General features: G+C 34.2%; 1 protein-coding gene across 7 annotated transcripts in view; it reads right to left on the reverse strand.

Annotated features, from left to right (window-relative positions):
- Nucleotides 1-18,566, reverse strand: part of DOCK7 (dedicator of cytokinesis 7) — a 220,162-nt gene that overhangs the window by 3,066 nt on the left and 198,530 nt on the right. For 4 of the 7 annotated variants that reach the window (XM_007464291.1, XM_007464289.1, XM_007464287.1 and 1 more), the window contains 6 exons: nucleotides 10,977-11,102; nucleotides 9,308-9,397; nucleotides 8,958-9,194; nucleotides 8,460-8,603; nucleotides 7,166-7,272; nucleotides 130-297 (listed from right to left, as the gene is read on the reverse strand). In XM_007464291.1, coding sequence (XP_007464353.1) covers nucleotides 130-297; nucleotides 7,166-7,272; nucleotides 8,460-8,603; nucleotides 8,958-9,194; nucleotides 9,308-9,397; nucleotides 10,977-11,102 — 872 coding nt within the window. Of the gene's footprint in view, nucleotides 1-129; nucleotides 298-7,165; nucleotides 7,273-8,459; nucleotides 8,604-8,957; nucleotides 9,195-9,307; nucleotides 9,398-10,976; nucleotides 11,112-18,566 lie in introns of all 7 variants that reach the window. The other 3 variants (XM_007464292.1, XM_007464290.1, XM_007464288.1) reach the window with 1 other exon arrangement.

The following is an 18,566-nucleotide window of genomic DNA, read 5'->3' on the forward strand; positions in this document are numbered from 1 at the left end:
ACTTGTTAGGTTTCAGAAGACAATATTTGAAACCATTTAATAAAAAAGTTAAATAAATTCACTTTTAAATAGTTAAAGCAGATTTCATTTTTCTGAAGATATCCAAAGTAATAGAAAAAATAAGCATACCTGTGGCAGGTAACAGGTAATACTGCCTTGTATAACTGAGGGATCTTTCTGTTTATCAGAGGCTGTAGGGCCTCTTTAAGGCGATGATAGTTTCTCTCCAGTTCCCTTTGATACTCCTTTTGATCTGGCCCAATTAAGCTCTTATTTTTTCTTAAGGCATCCTCACACCTAGGAAAAACAGTGTGTTATCAAAGGAGTTCTTCTGGCATACTTTTAGAGCATGCATATATATATATATATATATATATATATATATATACACCATGACAAGGACATTCAGTTTTTCGGTTGTATGTAAAACATCCTTCTTGCAATTAGGTTTAAAGCAGGGAACAGATGATCAACAGAGTTTCTTTAAAATCTAACATCCGCTTCCAGTTTTCGCAGTTGAAAATTATATATACTTTAATATTAAATCTGACACCCTTTTTTTCCCCACATATCACCACTAGACTAAAAGTTCTTTAAGGGATGTAACTGTACTCATTTATGTAGCAACAATGGCATCTTGTACACTGGTTTGCCTTTATTCAAATAAATGTTTCTTAAAAACTGAATAGATCTGATAATATCTTTTATCCAACTTATTCAGATATTCAATATCTGGACTCCAATAAATGGAAAACGCGTGTTTAAAAAAAGTATACATATCAATACTTGTAGAATGCAGCTAGAGTGATAATTAGAGGAAAACATATAGCCTTAAATGGTTATATTAAGGAAAGAAGACTAAAACTGAAGAGCTAACAAGAAACTTAAAAAGAAAAGAATAAACTCAAAGTATAAGGAAGGGAATAAAATTTTAAAGTATGATAGCTCTATATTAAAAAATGCAAAAGTTGGTTGTCAGAAAAATCTAAAAAAATAGACTAAGCTCTGGCAAGAATAAATGAGAAAAGGCCAAGTATCCTCTTCTAGAAATAAAAAATGGAACATAAAGTCAAATACAGTGTAAGTTTATAAAGGCACAGAGGATATTACGTACAATTTAATGCAAATAAATATGAAATTCTACTTTTCTAGATTACCAAAAATATTAAGCAAAAAATACGAATAAAATTTATTAAGCAAAAATATGAATAATCCTAAAACCATCAAATCAGTCAAATCACAAATCTACCCACAAAGAAAACATAAACATACAAATTCTACTAAACATTCTAAGGACAGATAATCCCTTTGTAACACAACTATTCCAGAGTATATAAAAGACTATTCCAGGGTATAGGGGGAAAAAAGAACTATTCCTAAGAAGAGTTTCAAACTCATTTTTCAAGGTTGGGATACCAAAACCTAATGGGGGCTATAAGAAAATACTTGTAATTCAATCTCACATGAAAACAGCTGCAAAACTCCCAAACAAAATACTATGAAACTGTTCTAACACCATATTACATCCCTACTCCCCACATACAACCCACTTGATAAAATTTAAAAATCTGTCATGATAAACTTTTAGCATAGCTACAAACAGGAACTTCTTTCACCTAATTAAAAATATCTACAAAAACATGAAGAAAACATTATACTCAATGCCGAAAAAATTTCTTTTAGATCAGAAACAAGAAAATGATGCCCTCTATCTATCACTATCCCCATTCAAAACAGTAATGGAGGTCCTAAACATTACTGTAAGAGATTCTACAGACAAATTATTAGAATAAACAAGTGAATTTGGCAGTATTCTCATGTAAAGCATATAAAATTCAACTGCATTTCTATATGCCAGCAAACAGAAAATATAATTTTAAAAGATACCATTAACAAAAGTATAAAAATATTAAATACCAAAGAATAAGTCAAAAGATATGTAAGGCCTCTACAAAAAAATTTTAAAAAGAAACATTCGGAAGATCTAAGTAAATGGAGAAGTATACCGTATTCAAGGACTGGAAGAGTCAATTCTCTTCTAATTGATCTATAGATTCAGATTCAGGTTATTATTTGGGGTGGGGTAGAGGGAGAGATACATTGATTCTAAAATTTGAAATTTATATCAAAAGGAAAAGGGCCAAAAGTAGTCCTTGAACAAAATGAGAGGAACTGCTCTATCATATATGGAAGTTTATTATAAAGCTGCAGTAATTAAAACACCATAATATTAGTTCAAGGAGAGATAAGTAAACAGTGGAAGAAAACAAAGATCCTAGAAACAGATGCACACAAAATGAGCACTTGATGTCTAATAGTGCAAAGCAGTGGAGAAAGGGTAATCTTTGAAATAAGTGGTGCTGGGTCAACTGCACATCCATATGAGAACAGAAATCTGACCCCTATCTTACATCATATTCAGTTACCAGTATAGACAAAAATCAAACTGATCCCTACCTTGAACCATATACAAAAATCAAATTTAAGCAGATTTTTTTAAAAAGTAAAAAGGCCTTTTTTGCCTTCTTGCCCTTTTGTTTAGGCTATATTGAATTTTAGAGATACCAATAAATTGACTTTTTAGAAGTCAACATAGAATGTTACTCTGACCTCAGGTAAAAAATTTCTTAAGACACAAGAAGCAATAGTCATAACAGAAAAGACTGAATCATTTAACTATATTAAATTTAACAACTTCTGTTTATTAAAAAAAAGGTGCTAAGCCCCAAATTCAGAGGTGTCTATGATATTTACAAATGATAAAGCATTACATATCCAAGAAAATGTAAATACTCTTAGAAATCCGTAAGGAAAAGAATCCAATAGGAAATGGCAAAAAAAAACCCCAAAATAACAAAATAACTTGAACATATAACTTCACAGAGAGGAAAAAACTTGAACATATAACTTTACATCTTGCACATGACAAGATGTCCAACCTCACTGGTAATCAGGGAAATGAAAATTTAATCCATAATCACATAATCATTTCACACCCACCAGATTGGTAAAAAACTGTCAGACAATATCAAATATTGGTGAGGTTACATAGCAATAAGAACTCTCTCAAACACTACAGGTGAGCCTGTAAATCTGGCTTCACACTTTGGAAAAAGATGTGACATTATCTGGTTGAAGTAGAACCTATGAACCAACAACACTACTCTTAGGTATATAAGCCCTAGGCTATCTCTTGTACCTCCAGAAGTAGGTAAAGAAATATTTGAAGAGTATTCTTTGTAACTAAAAAACAACAAAAAACAAAAACCAGGAGACAGCCAAGATATCCATCCACAGAAGAATGAATAAATCATGGCACATCCATTCAATGAAACATATAAAATAAATAAAGCAACATTTATTATAGCAATATCTCACAAACATTAAAAATAGCAAGTCACAGAAGAATATGTACACTCCATTTATATAAAGTTAAAAAAACATGCAAAACTAAATAGTGTAATAGGGATATATTCATTTATGATAAAACTAAGAAAACAATAAGGAAAATGACAAATATGAAATTCATGTAGTGGTTACCTCTGAAGGAAGGGAGGGTGATAATATCAGAAAAGGGCATGTGAGGAGGGATCTCAAAGCAATGATAATGCTCTATTTCTTAAAAGCTGGGTGGCAGGTACATGACTTTTTTCTCCCTATTCTTTAATAGCAAATGTTATAAATACTATTTTGAATCTACTCAAGATTTAATGAAAATAAGTTTTAAAAGATAAGCCCCAAAACACAAAGAGTAAATACAAGAAAAAGTGTTTATTGTTTTTAGGAATAAAAGAATACAAACTGAAGTTTAAACTGATTAATAAGAGACACCCTATTTAAATGGCATTACTTAAAGTAAGGTGTACTGTGACTAGTACACTTGCATTCTTGGCACTGTTAATATTTAGAACCTTTTTGGAATAGACTACATATTAGGGGCCAATAAAAATATTTATTATGTACTTTGGCTCAGTCATCTCATGCTTAACATTTTAATTCAACAAAAGAAAAAAGATACATTTGTTAACTATACCACACTTAAATTCAACATAAATTCAGACATTTGATGAGATAATATAACTATTAGAATAACAGTTTTAACTTTAATTGAAAAATAAGAATTTAAGATAATATGTATATTATAACTGACCTATGGTAAAATATATATGCATATTGGCATAAAAATATATACACACAAAAATTAAAAAGGCAGTATTGGCTATGACTTGTAAGGTTTATATCATGTAGTTTGTTTTGTTTGCCTTTTTGTAATTTAAAAGGAGAAAACCTTCTCTGTGGTAACCCTTAAGGAGAACTGCAGACTACAGGACTTCATTACCCTATAGTAAATATACACAAAGAGGAGGACATTTGTTTTAGAATCGTAGTCATGGTAAAAATTCCAAAACAATAGCAAGAAAATAAGCATCTATTATTAAATGTCTATGACGTAAAGAAGTATGTATTGTTTCAAGATCATCTGGCTCACAAGCACAGCAGGGATATTTTGGTTCTTATTTGAAACCTCTCAAATAATAAAATTAATTCTAGAAATCAGCCAATTTTTAAAAAATTTTTATTGGAGTATAGTTGATTTACAATGTTGTGTTAGTTTCAGGTGTACAGCAAAGGGAATCAGTTATTCATATACATATATCGACTCTTTTTTAGATTCTTTTCCCATATAGGCCATTACAGAGTATTGAGTAGAGTTCTTTGTGCTATACAGTAGGTCCTCATTAGTTATCTGTTTTATATACAGTAGTGTGTATATGTCAGTCCCAATAGAAGTCAGTCAATTCTACAAGTACAAAGCAGCTTGCTTTCTTTTATTATGGCAGCTCATCTATACCATACATTAGGAGCTATGTTTCCTATAACCAAACCTATAAGGTTGCCTAGCTCAATAATCAGATTATAAAATCCCAGACTTCCAATGAAGCTATCTGAAGTTTTTAAAAGACATTTACCATGTTCACGCAGGAGAAACTGACAGAAATTCATGACAGCTATTGCAGTGAGAATAAGGAAAATACTGTCTCAAGAGACTTGAACAAGTTAGCATGCCTCATATTTTCCTGACGACAAAACTGATATAAAGTAAAATTCTGTCTACTCCAATAAACCCTTTCAATGAATGATTTGATAAGGGAAACCACAGTTCATAATTTGATAAGAGAAACCATAATAGGGAGTCAAAGACTGGATTCTGACTATGGTTCTGATGCTGCTTTGTTAAGTGACAAGTCATTTACTTAATGGTACACAAGGCCCTTACAATCTAATTCCAAGCTACTTTCCCAGTGTTTGACTACTTGTTTTCATAGATTGCACAGTTCCAGCTTCACTAAACTATTCATCTTTCTCAGAACAGATTCTGAACTTTGCTCATGCTGGTTTTTTTGTTTGTTTGTTTTTAGTATACCCTTCCCCCTCTTTTCTGCCTGAAAAACTAATATTCATCCTTCAAGGTCCATATATAAAGTTAATTCCTGTGTGAAATCTTCCCTGACATCATCAAGTAAATTATCATTCTCTCTTTTGTGCTCACAGTGTTAGTAAAGCAGGAATCAGTATCAAGTTGATGACTATTTTCCCCTATTGTTTCAAAATTTAGTATTTACTGAATACCTATTTATTACGTGCCAAGTATTATTTGTGAAGAAAAGAGTTAACAGCAGGCCTGAGCCTGCTATCCTTAGGTCCTATTTGCAAGGCTGGCCCTTGGTTACTGTCTGGGAATTTGGATTTGGGAAGGGTTCCTATCATACCCAGAAGATAAGAGTGGCTCACTGTGCCTGAACTATTTATACAAACACTATAGTTTCTGCTAAATACCTGCTTTCCTTTTGGGAGTCTGGAATTTTGGTACCTGTCAGGGAAAAGGTGCCTACATGACCAGCCTCCAGTAAAAATCCTGGTTGGCACTTGAGTCTGTACTGACCTTCCCCGGTAAACAACATTTCACATATGCTGCCACAACTCTTTGCTGGAACAATTAGCACCTCCTATGTGGCTGCACTGGGAGAGGACCCTTTGAAGTCTATACCTGGTTTCCTCTAGACTTCACCCCCTGTGTCTTTTCCCTTTGCTGATCTTACTTTGCACTCTTTTACGGTAACAAATCATAACCAGGTCTACAACTACATGCTGAGTCCTGTGAGTCCTCCTAGCAAATCATCAAAACTGGGGGTGTTCTTGGGGACCCTGACACCCATGGATTATTTCACCTAATTTGCACAACCTCCCTGTGTGAGGTAAATATTATTATCCTTACTTCATACATTAGAAAACTGAGGATCATAATGATTAAGTGACCTGGAAAAGAGACATAAAATGATAAGGATAAGATCTGAACGTAAATTTTTTTTTTTTTTTTTTTTTTTTTGCGTCTACAAATCAAATATTGGTGCATTTAATGTTGTCCCAGCGGTCTCTGAGACGGTCCTCTATTCTTTTCATTCTTTTTTCTTTATTCTGCTCTTCAGTAGTTATTTCCACTATTTTGTCTTCCAGGTCACTTATCTGTTCTTCTGCCTCAGTTATTCTGCTATTGATTCCTCCCAGAGAATTTTTTTTTTTTTTCTTGCGTTATGCGGGCCTCTCACTGTTGTGGCCTCTCCCATTTGCGGAGCACAGGCTCCGGACGCGCAGGCTCAGTGGCCATGGCTCACGGGCCCAGCCGCTCCGCGGCACGTGGGATCTTCCCGAAACGGGGCACGAACCCGCGTCTCCTGCATCGGCAGGCGGACTCTCAAGCACTGCGCCACCAGGGAAGCCCCTGAACGTAAATTTTTTGCTTCCAAGTTTGCTGCTTGTATATTTTCTGAGGGAAGGGAAACAGAAACTCTCGCATCGAATGTTCACAATAAATAACAGCTTTCAAGCTAACAAGTTAAATGTTAAACTATTAATAGTTTCAAGTTGAAAAAATTTCCTGAGTCTCTGCTTTTCTAATCTTTAAAATTTAAAACATGGCATTACACACAGTATTGGGGGGCAGGGATATATATACATAAGGAATAGTAAGTTATACACAGACAACCTCTCATTGTGAACCATTTTCCTATAGTTTCTCTTTTCAATAGCCCCTGAAGACTCTCACATCAAACTGTGTATTGGACAGTCTCAATTTGAATATGTTTATGTAGGAAACCTTAAATACCTTTTAGTAAAATCTTTGAAGCAGAGTCGCAATTTATTATGATGTCTGAAGAGCTTTGGGTCACTGGGTATTTCAGACAGGAAAACCTGGGCAACTTCCAAAGGCCCCTGTAAGATAAGAAAATAAAAAGTGTGTTTTTGTTTTTTATATATTCACAGAGATAGAATTTGCCAAAACCATTTTTCTTAGCACTGAGCTTGATACATATATGTCTATGCCTATATTAAAACTTTTCAGAGATGGATTCTGACAATACATTTTTAGTTTTTCCTAATGTCAAATCTATATTCTTGCCCACAGCAATTAACTTATTAGTTCATTTTTCAAAGAAAAAGAGTAGGAGCTAAAGGACTGACTCTTGTATTCATTAATATATTCTGCCTTATATTTTTTATATTCTTTAATTTATCCTAGATGTAAAAGTTGTCAGGCTACTGACAATCAGTTGTGATTCCACTGATTATTAGACACTTGATTTTACTAAAACAGCTTCCCTCAGCATTCCAAATGTGTTCCTAATACTGCGAATTAAAGGTGACCTTTTGTAAGTTATGTCATTTGGAAGTAAAACCTCCAAATCACGTATACTTTTAGGAGGTAAAGGTCTTAAAATCTTCATTTCAGTTTTGGTAGGGCATTGTTTGGCTTCATTTCTTTAACCCCAAAAAAGGTAAGATATATTACATGAAATCTTACTTGAAGCTTTTTTGGATTTTCCCTTACCTTGGACTACTCACTAATCATCAGCAAAAGAAGCTGAATGAACCCATTACAGGAGGTAATGGGGATCGCTTCTAATTTGCATATGACAACCAACAATATCTTGTGTACGTACATTATTCAAATTTTCAAAATGATTTCACATTACTTATTTACTATTCTCAGCTCACTGTGAAGGAGACCTAGAGAAGATAACATCAGGGAGTATCTAAGAGAGTAGACACACACACATGCGTGTAACATGTAGCTCTGAAAATGAGCCCTTCTTTTTAGATCACATTCTTTCAGTACAAGCTTTTAAAGGAAAGGCCATTTTGAGTGAAATCTATCCCTTCTTAATAGAATGTTTCAGAACAGATAGAAAAACAGGCATTATAAAAGGCAGGTGTGAAAATTTTTTAATAACTGAGATTATACTAAAAATTTTGTTTTTCAGTTTAACTTTTGCAACTACTTCTAACATATTTTCACTTGCTTTGACACTTATTTGTGATCTCTGTAAAATATAATAATGAAATCATTCAAATCATTCCATTTATAACTTAAATCACACAGTATTAGCAAATGCTCCAACCTGATTCACTGTTGTGCCTACAGATCCCTGGAGTACCATCTGAAGCATTTTGGGGTCTGCTGGATCCTGATGTGTGGCAAATGCCAACTCCTGCGTTTTTTTCTGCATGTCTTCAATAGCAACTTCAATTGGTGTTAAGATGATCTGGGTCAAATAACATCTATTAGGTCAGTGTATTGATTGAAAAATATTTAGTGAGCTTTATATACAATCAATTAAAATAAGAAAAAAGTGGTGACCAACTGTAAACTATTATCTAATAATAAAATTCCAAAATTTGGATAACTAAATGAAAAATTAAAAAATCAACCTTTTAAAGCATAAGTGAAGGGTGAATTAGGGACTTAGAAAAGGAGCTGAAAATTAATGACTTAAAAATGGGTAAAGTTCTAGTATGTTACCACGTGAGGAATGATACACAATGCTATATCCACATTGTTTTCACATGGCTCCAATGTATTTGCTCCACTAATTCTATTTCCCTATTTGGAGACTTACCTCCTCTTTGTGAGTGACATTAACCCTTGTCTTAATATAAGGAAAGGCATGAGAAGTAGTCAGAATGGTCTTCCGTTTGAATTGTTCATGAAGTTCCCCATGGGCACGACCATCTAAAGTGAAGGGTGTACAGTACATGAAACGACGAAGATTATAATTTTTGTCAAAATATGTGATTCTGTCCTTCATCTCATATGTGTCAAAGTATGGCTCCACGTAGGTAATCTGAATATATGCCTGGGAAAGGATAAAGTTTTTCATTTTCATTGCGAAATCATCATTCAGTCTTTCCCAAAAAAAATCAGTCTCAAAGATATACCTATGTGTCATTACAGTCTAATCAACCATACCTTGTTAGGATCTAATTTACACTTGTCTACAGGATTAGAATCCTTGATTACTTCAACCACATCCTCTCCAAATCTTTCTCCATAAAATCCCTAAAATAAGAAAAAGAAATCTTTCACATGAAGTTAACAGTAGAAGAAAACAGAGGAGGTCTCTGAGGGAGACTCCTGAGCAAAATCAGGCCATTTAGTAAGTTCGTGTACAACCATGTCAATAATTACAAAATAATAATTATTTGCATTCACAAAAGTTAAATTTAGTCTATCAAATTAGCATGGCCTTAGTCCATACTTATTTGATATTATTCCCATTTACTCATAAATAACACAAAATACAAAAAAAAAAAAAAAATTCACCACTGAAAATACAGGATTCCACAAGAGGTCCTCAAAAAAAAAACCAAAACGGAATAGAAAGCAGAGACAAAAGAAATTCATTATACTTGATGTATAGGATATTAACTTTTATTGAGTTTGATGTGGCCTAATTTCTTGCAGTCAATGAGCAACCATTCATTTTTCTGAATTATTAATGTAATGTTCCAGAATTTTCAAATAAAAGCATTGATTTGTTGAAGCTTTGTAAAATGTCAGATTTTGAAAAGGTAACCCTGGGTCAAGAATGTACTGACTTTTCCATATGACACTGAGTAGCAGCATGGGCAAGGGATGGAGCTATTCAAAAGGAAAATTAAATCTCAATCCTCAAAGGAGAACAGCCACTCCTCCCTCTAAGATAATTTTTATGACTGAGTAAGTTTGGGAAATACTGTCTCAATATTTCCCAAGACTTACTTAATAGGCTCTTGAAAAAAAAAAAAAAAGTCCAGCTTAAACCAATTTATGGAAGTTGAGCCCTGTGAAATCACCAATAAGAATACAATACTGAGAAATTAACATCAGCTGAGAATAAAAACTAGCCTAGAGCACTAATTCTCAAACTCTTATGTCTATACAAATAATCTGGGGATCTTGTTAAAATGCAGATGTTGATTCAGATGGTCTGGGGTAAGGTCTGAGATTCTGCATTTCAAACAATCTCCCAGGTGATGTGAATAAAGATTCTGTCCATTGACCACACTTGGAGAACCAAGAACAGAGAAAAGTTGGAAAGGATAACTATAGCAGAAAAGATTGGTTAGTTTCATAAACATTAAAATTAAATATTTATTGTGAAAATTAAGTAGCTGCATAAAGGTTAAGGGATTCTAAGCAGTGTTTTTAAAGTATAATTTCAAGCTTTTAAGTTCTAAAGATTATCTCACTGGGAATCGGTTATGCCAAAAAGATAATGCACTTGAGTCAGAAATACCTTGGGGTTCTAATTCTAGTTCCATGCTTATTAATACCTTATACCTTTTTCAAAATGTGGATAATACTATACATTTCTCCACAAATCACAGTAATTCTGAAAGATATAGGCTTTCTAAAATATATGTGAAAATAGACCCTCAAAAAAAATCAAGTTAATAATATTATTTTACTGTTGCCATAAAAGATTTGAAAAATTCAAAAGACTATTACGGTACCTATCAAAAATCCTTATACTCTAAAGGAGTAGTTTATTTGGCAGGATCTGGCTTATTAAATGATTAGATCTGGATCTGAAAGTCTATTCACCACAGAAAATACAAATTAAAGATGACATTTTGTGAACCACCACAGCATTCACCTCCAATCTGTGAGATATCTCTGCAAGTTTTGTTATTGCAGGCTCCTTGTAAACAAATTCCTGTTCATCCAAATCCCCGAACTTGGTTCCATAAAAACCAACACGAAAATAGGTGCCAAACATCCGCTTACCATCCTAGGTGTAGGAAAATAAAGAAACTTTAATACAAAGTCTTTTTGTTTTACACATTTTGTTTAGATTGCTATGGTATAAAATTCTCAACACATTGCAAAAGTTTTAATTCAAAACTACAGTATTTTATTATTTTTCAAATGAAAGTAAAACAAAGTAATCTTTCTTTTTTTCATTATTTCTTACAAATAACATTGTGCAATTAGGGCTTTTACCAAATCATATATGGCATATGTTTTTCAGGGACTGTACCAATTGATGTCCTCACATAGGTCTATTTTTTTTTTTTTTATGTCCATACAATTGAGATAAATTAACTCATTTTCCTTATTGCAAGAAAAGTTGCTTGGTATAAAACAAACTGTTCTAATTATCCTGAAATTAGAGCATATTAAAGTTAAATTTAAAAACAACACTAATATTTTTAGTTTCCATTAGCCTTTATATTATCTCTTTACGTATATTAAATGAGATCATAAAAGTCAGGAGCCAAGTATAGCACCTGGCACAGAGCAGACGGTCGGTAAATGTCACGACCATCCAGAAGCACTGAAGCAAAATATTTACAATCAGTATCCCCCTGCTGATAAAAATATTGATATGTGGAAGAGTAACTAAAAATGGAATAGAAAGAAAAAAATGTATAAATGAAAGATAAAAAACAAATTTGAGAAGAGTTGGTTTTCTAAAGTCCCCAAACCACCCACTGCATACATTAACCACACATTCATCCCAAGTACAATGTACACTAAGGTCACCTGAACTCTTACACAGCACATTTGAAAACAAATTCCCTCAGTAAAGATAAAATACTTGGAAGCTTTCTATGCAATTCTTACAATTTAGATACAAAGATGTTTCAGAAGGATTTTGGGGTAGCGCCCATATACACAGCCATACATGAGTGTTTATATACCTCTGAATTCTCTTTAAGCCTAGTAAGTTTGATACTTATTTTTCCTATACTGACTTCTTATTGCAAAGGCAAAAGGGTATGTACAATAAGTTACAAATGAAACAGATAATAAAGCAAAATGGAAAATTCTGATCCTCAATTTTCCAGCCTTATAATAATAATAAAAAAAATACAGTGACTAAAAATATCCCCACATTTTTTTTTTTTTTTTTTGCGGTACGCGGGCCTCTCACTGTCGCGGCCTCTCCCTCTGCGGAGCACAGGCTCCAGACGCGCAGGCTCAGCGGCCATGGCTCACGGGCCCAGCCGCTCCGTGGCATGTGGGATCTTCCCGGACCGGGGCACGAACCCGTGTCCCCTGCATCGGCAGGCGGACTCTCAACCACTGTGCCACCAGGGAAGCCCCCATATTGCCACATTTTTGTCCAGAAGAAATACAGTTTTAAATAAAAATGTCTTTGAGCTAAAGAAACGAGGTTGCTGATAAAAAAAAAATTTTTCAGTAGCTTCAAAATTTGACAAAAAGTAACTGATTTCTATAGCACATGAAATCTCTCTAGAGATTCAATGTATTCATTGAATTTGATTGAAATGTATTCAATCAAAATTTTGATTAAAACCATCAATACGCCAATGGAACAATATAATAATAGCAAATTTTGATATAATCAAGAAATGAAGACCCCACAACCTGGAAAATAAAAAAGGCATTTGAGAAAATTAACAATTTGTGATTGTTTTTTTCCAAAAATGCCATAAATGTACATATTTATTTATTTTTTTAAATCACAAATATTAAAATTTGTTATTCTGGATGTATTCCCCTCAGAGTGTTCCAATTTTAAACCCTATTCTAAATCTTCAATATTATGATCTTTTAAATATTTGAAGACTGCTATCAGAACTTGTTTCCCTTAGACTTTCCAGTTCTCAATCATCTTCATATGATAGGAATTACTATGCTGTTTTCATTTTATTAGTTTTTCAATGCCACCTTTTAAAGTGTGGTATCCCAGAAATAAACACAATATTGCTGATGTGATCTGATCAGTGCAGAGATCAGTGGGCTCACTGCCTCCCTGGATGTCGACTTAAATTTTATTAATGCAGCTTAAAACTGAACTAGTTACTGAGCAGCCATTTTAAACTCTTTTTATTTACTTTCTCGTACTGACATTCAGTTCAGGAAAAAAAAATTATTGAGTGCTTATAATGTGTTAGCCACTGTTCATCCTCAGGAATAGGAAAATAAAAATAAATAAGACTTACCTCCCCAAGAGAGTAAAAAATGTATTCAAATAATTACAATACAAAGGGTCATATGCTATAATAAATAGTGTATTGAGAAAGGAAAGATAAATCTTATTAGAGCCAGGTCACAAAAGAGGTGACACACAGGCAGGATTCTACAACTTAAAAGAATGGCTAAGTGGATATGGGAGGGAAGGAAAGGAAAAAAAGATAAAAAGTCATTAAACAGAATGTATGTGAGGGAAACCATTCATCAATTCATATATTTACTGAATGCCTACTATGTGTCAGCAAACTGTTCTAGACACTGGTGATAAATCAGTGAACAAAACAGAGTGGTCAGGGCAGGTGTCACAAAAAGGTGACATCTGAGCAAAGATGTGAAGGAGGTATGCGAGTCATTCATGTGGATCTTCTGGGGGAAGTGCATTCCAGGCAGAGGAAAGAGCCAGTGCAAAGGTCCTAGGACAGGAGCCTACCTCATGTGTTTGAAGAATAGGAAGGTGGCCAGAGTGGCTGAAGCAGAGTGTGCAAGAGGGAGAAGATCAGCAGAGATAAGATCAGAGAGGAGTTACTGGAACTGAAAATGAATGTGTGTGTAGTGACGTGGGGGAGGGAACAGTGATTAAATTTATTTTCAACTTACAAAGAGTTCTCTAGTGTAAAACCATTGACTCTATCATGTTCATGAAAGACTAATCATATAGCTGTACCTTCAAGAAAAATATCACTTCATCTTATTTCCTCTTCAGAGGTTTGGACCACAGGATGATACCCATTTTTCCTTTGAATTAAAAAAAAGTACACTTTCCTACAATCTAGCCTATATTTTTCTAGCATTACCTTCCTTTAATGTCATGAATTCTTTCTGAACTTCCCATTATTCCCACACTCCAATTTATTCTTCCTTAGCAGTTCTACTTACTGAGTCCACCATCTTGTATTTGATGAAACTATGTCTCAGACAAGGAAATCCATCTACTCATCTATGCATGTCTCTAGTGGGTGAAATTGCTTATGACAAATTATGTTAAGTCTTTTCTAGTTTTATCTTTATTTAGCAGGAAACATTCAGTTGGGCTAGTTGTATATTTCCACAATGACATCACTTCTAAAACTTCTTTCATCTTCACCCATAGCTTTCCATTATGCTTCTGACTCCATGTTGGATCTTTTACTTTAACCTTTGCTTTTTGTTGCTCTTGTTATCATAATCATACATAATGGCCTGCCTCAAGGAACCCTGAACCTCTGCATGAATGTTAAACTAAAGTGCCTCTGTTCAGTTCACAGGGAGACAATCTGACCCTGCCCACCTGTGAATGGCTGCAGAAAAGAAGAAATTAACACATGCCCTCCCTGATGCTGGCTAAGCCAGGAGATATTTTGCAAAACTAATGGCCTTTTCACTTTACTTCATCACCTCCTCCCCCTCTCTGTTCTGTAAAAGAAACTGGCATCCAGACCCTGATAAGATGGTTTTTGGGGACACATGTCCACCATCTTCTCCATCTGCTGGCTTTCCAAATAAAGTCGCTATTCCTTGCCTCAACACCTCGTCTCCCGATTTACTGGCCTGTTGTGTGGCTAGCAGAGCGAGGTTGGACTTGGTAACACCTCCTTCAAGTTAACTGATTGCCAGATAGGCATACCAGTATTTCACACAGTGGTAATCTCCTTCTCTTCTATTAGATTTATTCCTCTTAAAGAACATATACTTTTATCAGTTTATTTAATCACAGATCTCAACCTGGGAACATAATACCTCTTAGATTTCACAGCTAAATTGTGTTAAGATTTCAAGTAACAGTAATGATAATAATGATGACGATGATATAACAACAACAATAAAAATAATAATCTCCAACATTTTTAAAGTACTTACTATGTGCTAGACATTGGTTATCCACTGTACATGAGTTATGTCAATTCTTATCACGACTACGAGATACCATTTTTTTTACTCTCTTTTTATAGATGAGGAAAAGTAACTTGCCCAGGGTCACACTGGTAGTCAGAGGCAGAGCTGAGAGTTAAATCCCAATATACCTGACACCTGAGTCCAAGCTCTTAATTAAGCTATTTAATTCCCATATTCTATGTACTGGTATACAGACACTAGAACATAAGTATGATCTCTGAACCATCTTTCGCTTCTCTGATGCTTTCCTTGAGAACTTTTGAGAATTTCCTTGAGTAACGGTTTGAGAATTACTGGGTATCTCCCTCCCTATATTTTGTGTTCCTCTATATTACAAAACTGTCCTCTACTGTAATTGTTACTGCATGTTGGCATCTCCTTCCAGTAAACTACAGTATGAAAATTAGGTTGGTGGTTTACCTACCAGATATACCCTTCTGATATATCCTACTGCATTTCTTATCAGAAGTTCAATTTTAACCATTATATGTTCTAGACCAGAAAAAAACAAATCATGTCCAGTATCATCTACAAAGTAAATGTCTGCTGTCTGTATCTTTTTCTCATCAAAAGTAACATAAAGGGCAAACCTAACCAGTGGTACAGCATCATCAGGTGCTCAGTCATGGGTCTATACCAATTATTAGGGCGTCACCAACTATCAGAAAGTACCTCCTCACAGAGAAGTTCTTCTCACTTTCCCTAATTTCCTTAACATTCTTCACATCTAACTTCATCTCTTCACCTTTCCTGGAGTAAACAGTCATGGATGTTTTATACCTACACTGGTCTAGTTTCTTCTTTAGAGTGTCACATTTTTCCACTCAACTACTTGTTGTAAAAGTACTTGTTTTGACTATGCTCTTGGAACTTTTTTCATGCCCTTCTTTCAGCCCCCCACTCCCCAATCACCTATTAAAATTTGCTGTTTCTCATTCTGCTCTTTTACTGGCTTGGATGAGTTAATTTATCTCACACAGCTTTAGCGTGGATTAAGGCTTATAAAAATTCAACAGAAGCCACTGCACCAGAATGATGGCTAGTATTTCTCAGCATATAAAAACCAAAATATTGGATGGACATGAATATGGACATACTCATGTCCATCAAATACAACAACAAGAGTTATGATACAGTTATTTTGCATACTTCAATCTCATAAATTAGGGTATGCCACTTTTCTTTAGTGACTTAGTAGAGAGAATTCAGCTTAAAAAAGCTAAGCCCACCTTCTCAAGCCTTTCTGGAGACTATAATATATGCCTACTAGGGTGGTGATATTTCCCCTAGGATGGTGAAATATGTTGTAATCTTTTAAGGAAAAAAAATGGAGACAGTATTATGTGACTATGTTATCAATGGTTGGGGAATGACTGTTCTGAAAAATATAAACTTGCATTAATCTACTTCTGAATACAAACTGTTTGCTATTTGATAAATGGATAAATGTATCTTTTAAAATAAAATATATAGACACAAAATATGAAATGGCTGTAATTTTTCCATACAGAAATTCAATATTTCTCTTTTTTCTAAAAACAATTTTAAAATGTAATCACGAGAGAAATTATTAAACACACTTTATTTCCTATTATTATTATTATTTATTTTATTATTTTTTTTTGCGGTACACGGGCCTCTCACTGTTGTGGCCTCTCCCGTTGCAGAGCACAGGCTCCGGACGCGCAGGCTCAGCGGCCATGGCTCACGGGCCCAGCCGCTCTGCGGCATGTGGGATCTATCCCGGAGAGGGGCACGAACCCGCGTCCCCTGCATCGGCAGGCAGACTCTCAACCACTGCGCCACCAGGGAATTTCCTATTATTTTAAGAAAAATAAACGGGCTTGGGAAGAGAAAATAAAGGTAAATACTAAACAGTCATTAAGATACTGGAATTGGCAGATCACCATGTTTTAAGAAGGGTTCATGATTTGTTATTTTGGATGGTAAATACTTTACCAAATTGCTAAATATCAAGTTTTAGAGTTATCTTTTACACACACACACAAACCCACACACACAGCCCTAAAAAGCTTTGCCAACTCAAATAATTTGTACCAAATCAAGGAGCACGGTAAAAAATGAAATACAATGCTAATATATAAGCCCAGATAGCATTCCTCTAAGTCAGGGAGGGAGTATCAATTCAAAGAGCCTTTCTATAGTGTATCAGTTACCCTTATTGGATCTCAATCCAGTGAGAGTTCTTTGAGAATACTAGGAAATTAGCTAGGAAACATAGCTTTTAGAAAAAATGAAATTACTGAAGTTTTCCCAGAGTCAAAAAGAAAAATATTCACAAGATAGGAACTTACCACAATAGACAATAGTAAAAGTAGGGAGTAGGGTCAGCAACCAGGGGCAAGAGAGAAGAGAAAACAGAAGCATTTTAATTAGGGAAATTTCAAAACAAATAAGCAGCAAATGGTAGCAAACATATTTTTAAAATGCAAGCATCCATTTAAGTTTTACAAGGGAAAAGCAAAAAACAAACGTGCAACAATTTTAGAAGCTACAAAGCTAAAGGTCCAGTGAAGGTAGTGACAAGAATATAAACAAGAAAATAAAGTCTGTGCGACTTTTACCATGCAATAAACATGATGAAAGAATATTAATATCATAACCAGTGAAAATTATACCTTTCAGGGGTCGATTTAGCATCAAGCAGACTAGTAATAAACTGCTCAGAGGTTTCAATGTATCTTCTTTTATCTACTTTTCACCTACTTCCATTTCATGTTAGGAAATCCATAAGGAACTTTATCACTCATAGATAACCATGTAAAGTCTCTTTATATAAGTCTTAATTGAGCCACAGAAATGAGAGGTTCTATACTAGGTATTAATAAGGTCACACACATTTAATCTGGAGAACTAAGGTAGATGTAACTGTACTGGCTTCATCTGAAGAAAAACGAAAGGTGGCAACTAATTCAGAAATGGAAGAGAATGCAATAGTAACATTTATTCTGAAGGTTTCTAGTTGGATCTCAAAACAAGGACTGAAATGCAAAACCAAACAGAGAAAGCCTAAGCTGTTTAATCAACATAAACCTGACTACAAAGTGAGAGGCAAAGCAGAAAACTTTACAAATATATTTAGCTTTAAATAAACCTGGTTTATTAATACCTTGTTTTATACCTCATCAAAATAAATTATTTTGTAGAATTTTAAATTTTATAGAATTCTTTCCTTTACAGAAGGATTTAAAACAAAGGCAATCAATTCTTCCTGGCACTTTTCAGGTAAGATTTAACTTATATATAACTTCATGAGCCTAATGACTCCATAAAAGGAAGCACACATAGTCTTCATCGAACACTAATTATCAACCATTGTCAGAATATGAGGTCAAATTAAATTTCCAGT

The sequence above is a fragment of the Lipotes vexillifer genome, unplaced genomic scaffold, assembly GCF_000442215.2.
Source record: "Lipotes vexillifer unplaced genomic scaffold, Lipotes_vexillifer_v1.1 scaffold47, whole genome shotgun sequence".
Taxonomy (NCBI): domain Eukaryota; kingdom Metazoa; phylum Chordata; class Mammalia; order Artiodactyla; family Lipotidae; genus Lipotes; species Lipotes vexillifer.